The 10,500-nt window shown below is 34.0% G+C and overlaps 1 protein-coding gene across 2 annotated transcripts; it reads right to left on the reverse strand.

The window, feature by feature from the left end:
• On the reverse strand, nucleotides 5,473-6,716 carry LOC104747040 (14-3-3-like protein GF14 iota). Of its 2 annotated transcripts, XM_010468609.2 has the most exons (3): nucleotides 6,344-6,714; nucleotides 6,059-6,258; nucleotides 5,542-5,937 (listed from the first exon to the last, which is right to left on the reverse strand). In XM_010468609.2, the coding sequence occupies exons 1-3, from the start codon at nucleotides 6,423-6,425 to the stop codon at nucleotides 5,932-5,934; spliced, it is 288 nt and encodes a 95-aa protein (XP_010466911.1). In that variant the 5' UTR covers nucleotides 6,426-6,714; the 3' UTR covers nucleotides 5,542-5,931. The 2 variants fall into 2 exon arrangements, with proteins under 2 accessions (XP_010466910.1, XP_010466911.1); XM_010468608.2 differs by having other exon boundaries at nucleotides 5,473-6,258; nucleotides 6,344-6,716.

The raw sequence follows: 10,500 nt of genomic DNA on the forward strand, positions 1-10,500 counted from the left end.
AGTGCAACACAAAATATTTGGAGAATTGGACAATTTTTTGGAATATTTGTCAAATATATGTCTCAATGTAATGAACATATAGGAAGATAGTTAGAAGATAGTTAATGATTAGAGGAAGATGCAAAATTGGACAATTTTAAAATGTTTGATGATAGAAAAGAGAATAATGAGCCTATTAGACCTTATAATATACTTGAAAGTTTATTTGAATAATTTTTTAAAATCATTTTTGATGGTTTTTATAAATTAGATATTCAAGGTTTGCGACAAATTTGAAAGGGTTGTACTAGTTGAATAGCAAATTCCTCGCAAATCCATCGAAAATTTCTCAAGTCATAGCAATTCCCTCGCAACTTAAACCCTTGAACCTAAACACTTATTCTCATATAATTCCCTCATATAATTCTTATAATTCCCTCATATAATTCTCAATATTCTCATATAATTGTTATATAAATTACATAATTACATATTTTTAATATTTTTAATACGTTTGCTAGGGATTTGCGAGGGATCCTAGCTAATCCCTAGCAAAATTTGTGAGGGACTTGCGACGCAGCGTTTTTCTATATAAACGTAAAACCTAGTTTGAGCGAAGCTCAAACCCAACACTTCACAGCCGACAAACCCTAAGTCTTCTTCTTCTTCTTCCGATTTCTTTCTTCTCTGGTTTTCGACTCCTCCACCTCTCCCTTATCCAGTTAGTCTACTCGTCCTCATCCTCTCTTCCCCGACCCTAGAAACTCCTCGTCATCCTCTCTTTTCTCCGTCTAATCTCCTCCTCCTCTCTCTTCTTCTGTCGTTCAATTTCATGTTTAGGGTTCTTATTTGATCTGTTTAGGTTTCTTTTTTTACAGTTTAGAGTTTCGATTTTGATTTAGGGTTTAGCTTTGCGAGACAAAGGTTTTTGATTTTAGGGTTTATTTCAATTTTAGGGTTCTTATTCGATTTTGATTTTTATTTCGATTGTAGGGTTTAGGGATTTCAATTCGATTTTAGGGATTTCAATTCGATTTTAGGATTTTAATTTTAGGGTTTTTAGGGTTTTCCGATTTAGAACCCTAATTTATTCGAACTTGATCTCATACTTATTTTTTTTTTGTAGATGTTTTCTGGGAACGACTACACACGATTCCTCTCGTAGACTAATGCTCCAAGTCCATGCAGTGGTGGTTCTCGAGGGTCGTCATCGGGGGTCCAAGGTTCTTGACATGCAACCTCACAGCATAGGCCTCCGGCACCTGCTTCATCTCCACCCATTCGTACGCCTCCAACCGCTGCTGCATCTCAATCGATTGGTCCCGATGCAGCCACACCTACATCTCCAGCCACTCCTACATCTTTGCCTCAACGTTTAAATAGTATGACGTTGAAGGAGTTACTCGAGAGTCCTGGCCGTCAAAATCTAACACGATTAGATCCAAACCGTCCCCCAGGAACTCTCTGGTAAGAGAATGATTTAACTTATTTCTATTTTAAATTTGCATTTTTAATTTTAGGATCAATAATTACATCAAAACAATTATGTTATCCCTAGGTTTGTGATGATGGGAAGGTTGCAGCCACTGTCCGCAGCATCTTTGAAAGAGATTTCAAAGAGCCTCATGCTAATTGGTCACAGACGCCACAGGCGGTCGTAGATCGTTGGTATGAAACTTTTGCGGTAAGTAATAGTTTAGTTTAGAGGAATCGTGCATATGTAGTTTAGTTTAATCGTTGATATATAACTTATGTAGCTTGGATCAATACTAAAATATTTTGTTTTATTTTTTACAAGCAAACATATAACTGGGACCGTTCTATAAACGGTAGAGTTAAACATGAGTTTGACAAGAAGTTGAAGGAGCGGATGTGTGATCAAGTGTGCCGGTGGAAGGGAAAGTGGAGAGAGAATGGTGATGATGCAAGGCCGCGATGGATTGATCCTCAAGTATGGGACTAGTTAAGTATTGGCGTGATCCCAAATCAGAAAAAGAGTATCAACGGTCGTAATGCTCGATATCATGATCCTGATGGCACTGGCATACATAAACACCACTCAGGCCAGACCTCTTTTAAAGCTCGTGCCAGAAAACTTGTAAGTTTCTAAATTCTTACAAGTTACAAGTTACTTCTTGTCTGTTAATTCTTAAAAGTTACAAGTTTCTAAATTCTCTGTTACTTCTTGTCTTTTTCTTACTAATGACCTTTGTCTTTTGTTTTACTTTGTGTTAGTCTGAGGTGACTGGTGAAAGCACTCCGGATTGTCTACGTGTCCTAGAAGACACTCACAAAAAACCCGATGGGAGTTTTGTCGATGGAAAGTCAGAGTCCATCTTCAATGAAGTGTCATCAAAGATACAAGAGGTTCAGTCTCAGCTCTGTTCAGGGGATAACACGGAGAGTTCTGCTTCTGGTGGGTTGTCTGTTCATGCCAAGAACAAAATTTATGCCGAGATAAACTTCTATTTTATGTTGGATGTTGGATGTTGCCTTATTGTTTGGAGTTTTTGTTGGATGTTGAACATATTTCTTGTGTGCTTTTGAAAACTCTAAAGTTTGTCTTGTATGAGTTTGTGTTAGTTTGTGTTGTTGTTTTTAGTTTGTCATATGGTATGCTAAGATTGGTCTTGATAGTTTGTCATAAGATTAGGATATGCTACATTTGTGTTGTTGTGTCTGTTCTAGGATCCGAATCTTGTATGTCACTTGTTGGTTCTTTCAAATGAATATGAAAGTAATTGTTTGATTGTATTGATCGTAGGTTGCTCCGAGGAAGAAAAATAGACTTTATGGAGTTGGTTCTCTGCAACATGAAGCATCTTCAGCCCATTTTGGACCATCGCTTCCGCCTACTGAGGATCCGATTGTTCTTGCTCAGAAGCTTGCTGCCGCTGAAGCTACTCTCGCAACCCAAGCCACTACTCTCGCAACCCAAGCCACTCAAATTCAAGACAGTGCACAAAAGATGCATAGCTATGATGCATATTTTGACTACCTTGCCGGGAAGGATCCTGAGTTTGCTGCTAAGTTTGGAAGCAGGCTTGTTGACTCCGGCACAGGCACATGCACAAGCACATGCATAGGCACAAGCACAACCACTGGCACATATACATGAACCGGAACCGGGGTTCCCTCTCTATTACCCTCTTTTTAAGACAATTTGATATTAAGTTCTAATGTTGATTTTGTTTTTTGGACATGGTTGTTGTTAAGACAATTTTTTGTTTCTTAAATTTTTGTTTAGAAACAAAAATTTGTTTCGGTTAATATGTATGTTTGAATTTTATTTTATATTTTGATTATAATTTCTATTTCTTATAAAATATTGTGAAAATATAAAGATATAAATATATAAATTTGAAAATCAAAAATATAAATATCAAAATAAAAAAATTCTTAATTCCGTAGCAAATTTATGCTACAGATTTGCGATGATTACTAATTTGCTACGGATTTTGCGACGAAACACATATCTGGGTTTATAATCTTATTAATACTTTGCGACGGAAACAACGTCGCAAAGTTCTAACAAATCTGCGAGGGATTTACGTCGACATATTTTGCAAGAGGAAAGCGAGGATTGTTGTTCATCGCAAATTGCGAGTGCTTTGCGACGGACATATATTGCAAGAGAAATGCGAGGAATGTTGTTCATCGCAATTTGCGAGTGTTTTGCGACGGACATATATTCATCGCAAAATTTGCGAGGAAAGTGCTACGTGTATTAATTTGCGACACACGATTAGCGAGGAATTGACGATCCTCGCAAATCCGTCGCTAACACCAGTTTGCGAGGGAAGAGCGACAAATCTTGCCATCGCAAATCGCGTGCTTTTTTGTAGTGACTTTACAAAAATGTCAATTCAATAAACAAATTATCGTTGTTGAAATCATTTGATGTTGGAGGAATTTGTAGATCAAGAAAGTTGAATTATTGTCTGGTATTTTTTTAGAGAAAGTTTCCTAGATATTTAATATGAAATCAATTTTGACTAGTTTAACAATTTATTGGTATTAAATCAATTTTGATTAGTAAATTTCTGTAAAAAGAAAATTTATTAAAATGAGGAAATATTGATTAACACGAATATGCTAAACATTTCTTTTTCAAATCCATTTTTTTCTTTTAAAACAAACATTTATTAGATTTAGTCATTTACACAACCATGATTGCTATTATTTCAAATAGTTTTAAGTATTTCTACCAAAATCGGAATATCCATAAAAACTACTCTATTTTAAATGTATTAAAATTTTACTAGAATATTCTAATCTAAACTATATATTCTTATCCCAAAAAAGTAGTAGACTAAAATATGTTACATTTTAATTAGAACTGAAAAATAAAAAGTTTTATAATTAATAACTATTTTATAAACGGGATGTTTACCTTATTTTTAAATAACTAATTCAAATTATAATTGTTTAAAATAAAATTAGATAGTATAAAACTTATTATAATTAATTATTATATCTAGCCATATTGTTTTACTTTTAGCCAAATAAACTTTTCATAAAATTAATTGCATTCTTTTATTCTCAATAAATTGTTACGGGATGGGATGTTAATGCTTGTCTTTCCTAACTGTAATATGTTTGTTTTTTCAATTTATCTAGCATAAAAGTGTTCAATATAAATAATAAAAGACAATAATGTATAAAGCATTCGAGTACTTTGTTTTTTTTTAAAAGATAATCGTAACTAATCGAAAACGGTTTACGGTCCGAACAAAAATTGATATTATAATGATGTCTTTAATTCAAGTACGTGGAACTATTTACTCCTATAAATCTCGTGGAACGGGTTTTTATAGGGTCAAAAGATTTTAAAACGTGTTGGGGTTTATCCCTTTGATATCTCTGTTTGGGTTATTTGGGTTCACGATGTTTTAATTCATTTTCACGATTTTTATCTTGTTTGATAGTTTATAAGTATGATAGAATGGTCAATCTGGTTCATAACTCATCCTGATTCATCATTATGTGAGTCCAAGTTTCATGTGAAATTATTCTTATTTCAAACATTCACAAACTGGACTGAAATCAAACCAATACAAATTTGGATTATAAATACTATACTAAATTTAGTATATGAAGCCACTATAAGACTCATCTGTTATAAATCAAAACACGTAAGTGCAAATCCAAAATCTTGAAAAAATATATTTAGAAAAAAATCTCGCACGTATGTGCGTGTCCGATCCCTAGTAGACATATATAAGAGAGTGCTATGAATTGTTAGCAGTGAACTTAAGGCAACCTCAATAGTTGGTTTTAAATTTGAGTCTCTTATGTACTTTTAGAATTTTTAAACAATATATAATGTACTGTTTATAAAATAAGAGCCTAATTAAAATTATCCCCTCTAATGGTAGGATATAATTTTGAGTCTCTTATTTTTTTTTTTAAAATAGTTTTTTGAAATTAAATCTGCGGCTATTAAAAGGGCATGATCAGTTAAGTTGTTTCTGAAGACTGTAGCTGAAGATAAACCATAGGAAGGTAACTTATGTCATACCAAAATACATGAAGAAAAGATCAAGAGTTTAAACCAAAAGGAGTTCACTAACACTACTACCTTTGTCTAAACCCAAGAAGAGCAGACTTCTTCAAATCAGAAGCAGCGCTCAAGAGAGATTGCAATGTAGAACAAAGAACAAATATAACAGTTAAGAGACCAAACAAAACAGATGTCCCTATAGAACAAACATAAATTTCTGCAGTTAAGAGACAAAACAAAACAGATGATGATATTTCAAAGTCTTTTCTCTTCTTACATAATCTCAGATTATGTGTAGCCGGTGTGGAACTGCAATGTATCAGTCCAAGCTGGGGACTTGTTCAATGAGCATCTTACTGTGTAAATAGCTGAAGCAGCAAGCATGGAGGGACAAAACAAATGCAGAAAACCCGAATCATCCATGTTTCAATTTTGAAACAATCTCTGATTCAAACCTGCAACACAATCTCAACTAACATCTAGTTAGTAACCAGTGCATTAAATCACTAAGGGATGAGATGCTGATCAGTGAGGTTTGAGAATGTCTTGACAAATGTTGGCGAGCTCGTCTTCTACCTTTTGGCGATAACCCTTGATGTGTTTCACATTCGATTCATTGCCTTTGCACTCTTCATTCTGCTTGATTGACGACATTATCTTCCACGAAGCTCTTCTCGCCCTGATCACGTTCTTGTAACCAACCGACAACCGATTCCTCTCTTCCACCGTCAGCTCGCTGTTCACTCTCGCCACTTTCTTCATCGTCTCCACCATCTCTGCACATTACAATATTACATCAAACCCTCAGTTTTTCCAGAGATATATGTAATTAAAATCAACATAATAAAGAGATTCTGTTACCGTCGTATCGCTCAGCTTGCTCGGAGAGCTTAGTCATATACACAAAAGTCTCTCTCTCTTTGTCGGATCCTGACGATGACATTTTGTTCCGATGATCTGTCTGAAAAACAGAGATCTTTATATAAGGGTTTGTTCTCTTCCGATACAATCTCGGACTCGATTCAAAACCCTCCGATTAGCCTCGGCCGATTCAATCTCCGTCGCATCTCCTCTGACCCGATTGTCCTCTAATTCCATCTCCTTTGATTCCATCTTCTTCCATTGCCAGTTCGACTTCGATCGAGAGAAAGAGACAGAGAGATGGAGAGGAAGAAGAAAAATAATCAGTCGACTTGTATCTCTATTATTTTGTTTTGGCCAACAAAATAATGAACCTTATTCTCAAATGGACCATTTTTGGGTTCATCCTAATGAACCTCTCTTGTTCACTTCACCCCTAGGAGTAGGCCTGGGCATTCGGTAAGAACCGAGAAAATCGAACCGAGAAAACCAACTATTTCGGTTATCGGCACCGATTGTCAGAAGAGGCTTGAACCGATCGGCGAAATTATTTTGAGAATTCGGTTATCGATTCGGTTCGGTTCGGCGGCAGGTAACCGAACGGTTCTTCGGTTCTCCCCTAACTATCACTTGTCGTCGAAGCAGCCTCATGAACTAAGGTCAAGGAATGGAGGATGAGTTGGGATATTAAAGATCCGCCATGGACATAGCTCGAAGAAAGACGATGAACTAAAAAAAAAAATAAACGAAACGCTAGGGCAACATGCGTTTAATAAATTTAGACTCTTTTGGGCTTAAAATAAAATATATGTTAAATATAAAATGTGTTAAATTTTATGTGCAGGCCCATGTTTTTTGCAGCCCACGATCTGTTAGAATAGAAAACCCTAAATCAATAAATATTCTTTTCATTTTTTTTTTTTCTCTCTCTCAGCCGCTGCTTCTTTTTCTACCTCTCTAAACTCTGATATTCTAGTGAATCTCCTTCTGTTGCTGTTGCTTCTTATTCTACCTCTCTAAACTCTGATATTCTACTGAATCTCCTTCTGCTTCTGTTGCATCTTCTGTTTCTTTTATTAATCCTCACAACGAAGAGGAAAATTCAACGTCTCCCATCTTAGTACATGTAGTTTTCACCCCCAATTACTCTTTTTTCTATTTACGCATCTTATGTAGAGTTGCTTAAACTTTAGTAGGCTGTTATTACAATTTATTTAGGTTGTTCTATGTGGTTGCTTGGTAACAGGTAGCGGGATCGGCCGGCCATAACATGTCACCGTCGGAATCTTCTTTCTAAATTTATTTTCGGTTAACCGAATAAACCGAAAAAAATCAAGAATCGGTTCACTTCGGAATAGATTTAAAAGCAGATAACCGAACCGAATAAACCGATTACCGAATAAACCGAACTGAATTTTTATTCGGTTTAATTCGGTAGAATTTTCAGAGAACCGAAAAATTGAAAAACCGAATAAACCGACCCGATTAAACCGATAAAACCGAACGCCCAGGGCTACCTAGGAGTGAACCTCTCTTATTCCCCCCTTCTTAATTAAAGAAACAAATTATTAATTAAAGAAATCTGTATATAATTCAATTTTAATTATAAACATTATATTATAGTTTTTATACTTAAAATATATAAATCCAAGTTACATTTTTATAAATCCAAACCGAGATATAATTGTGTTTAATTATGCAATTTAAACCCTAACCACTTTTTTATAAACCTTAATTGAAATACAATTTTGTTTAATTGTAAAATCTAAACCCTAACCACTCTTTTATAAACCCAAACCGACATATAATTTTCTTTAATTGTAAAATCTAAGCCCTAACCACTATTTTATAAACCCAAACCGATATATAAATTTCTTTGATTGTAAAATCTAAACCCTAAACTCTAACCACTCTTTTGTAAACCCAAACCGACATATAATTTTGTTTAATTATAAAATCTAAACCCTAAACCCTAACTACTCTTTTGTAAACCCAAACCGACATATAATTTCGTTTAATTATAAAATCTAAACCCTAACCACTATTTTGTAAACCCAAATCGACATATAATTTCGTTTAATTGTAAAGTCTAAATCCCAGTGTTCTAAAACGCGCTAGGCGCTCTCTAGGCGATAGATGAACGCCTAGCGCCTAGTTGTATACGCGGGTGTTTAGGCGGAGCTTAGGCGGATATTTATATATACTATAAAATTATATATATATATATATATTATATAAATTATAAAATAACTATCAGTAAATAAATAAATAAAATCAAATGCCAAACAGAAAAAATATTTCAGTTCTACAACTTGATTTAAGACAAATCCAAGTTAAAAATAAAAATACAAAACCAATTTCAAAGAAATATAAAGTTAAACCGTAAAGAAAGAAAGAAGAAGTGCAAAATTCAGATTCTCTTCCGATTCTAATATTAGATTCTCTTCCGATTCTTATACTCCGTATATATCTTGAACTTCATCTCCATCTGATTCGAAATCAATATCAACATGTTCTTCATCTTCATCATCATCAGAGATGACAACTTCATCATCCAATTCTCTAACATCACCCACATTACCCGCCATTGATGTCTCTCCAGCTCCTTCTCCAGCTCCCTCGCCATTGCCAAGTCCTAAATCCACATCCAAGTCCTCTTCTCCATTTTCACCCTCAATAATCCATTCTTGAGCATACATAGCGTGATCAGCAACTAATATATCAATATTCTTCTCCTTTTGTACCTTTTTTCTTTTGTTCATAATTCTAGTATTGAATTGGACAAAAACCAGATTCCGCTTCTTTGTGTGAATCTACGTATATCAGACAAAACCATCAAGATTAAAATATTCAAAGCACTTTAGAGTCAAATGAAATTAAATAATAAATCTGTACCCTTTAGAGAGAGACAAAACTTAATATGGAATAACAGAGAGTTATGAAAACAGAGAGTTATGAAAATGAGAGGTATAGCCACAGAGATATCGATAATAGATTTTGGGATTGTATTCATTAAGTATTACAAAACTAGGGTTTTGCCCACTTAAGAAAATATACGGACGTCTCGGCGGTGTTCGTATACGCGGTCTATGCGGTGTCCAGGTGCCCGCTTTATAAGAAAACGCAGAATAAGCCGAATATGATGTATTGGAAACGTTAGTACACCGAGTAGAGAATAGGCGCCGCCTAAACGTACGAGGCGCCCGCGTTTTAGAACACTGCTAAATCCTAATCACTATTTTGTAAAACCAAACTGACATATAATTTTGTTTAATTGTAAAAACTACACTCTAATCATTCCTTTATAAACCAAACCGACATAATTTCCTTATTAAAAAATCTACAGAAGTTATTTTCTTAATTTGTTTTATCTTTTTTTGTTTTAATTTTGATTTATTTTATTAAATATGATATGACATGACGTTTTGTTATATTTTGATTAGTTAATTAAGAGGGGATGAATAAAAGAGGTTCACCCCTAAGGGTGAACCCAAGAATTTTTCTTCTCTATCCAGTATACTAAATAGGAGGACCTCATATTTTTTTTCATATTTCTGATTTATTTTTTCCTTCTTTTTAGTTATATACCCACTTAAAAACCCCCATTGGGGATGACCTAAGCCAAGTTAATTCGAAAAGGTTTTTTAAAAAACTAGTGAGCATTATACAGTAGAATCTCTATAAATTAATACTCGGTAAATTAATAATCTCTATAAATTAATAAATTTCTCCGGTCCCAAGTTGGGACTAGTGTAATTTTGGACACTATTCGATAATATAATAAAATAATATTTTTTTCGAAACTCCTTTGTAAATATATGGTCCCATTAATAATAGAAATTAATAATTATATAAAATTATCTAAATATATGTATATATCTACACATTAATCTTTATTAGAGTTCATTTTTAATATTTTTACTACATAAAATTGAAACAACCTTTCCCGTTTTTTTTTTATACCTTAAATTACTAGTGGTCCCATACCCACTAACATCCTAACAACAAACAATAACCGCGGATAACCAAATAAAACAATTCCATTAATCCAATAAAATTCCAACATAAATAATCCAATAACCAATAACACCATAATCCAACAAGGAAATAACCAAAAGCTAACATCCTACAATGTTCCAATGACTTAATCTAGCAAC

Source organism: Camelina sativa, chromosome 15 (genome assembly GCF_000633955.1).
Source record: "Camelina sativa cultivar DH55 chromosome 15, Cs, whole genome shotgun sequence".
Lineage (NCBI taxonomy): Eukaryota > Viridiplantae > Streptophyta > Magnoliopsida > Brassicales > Brassicaceae > Camelina > Camelina sativa.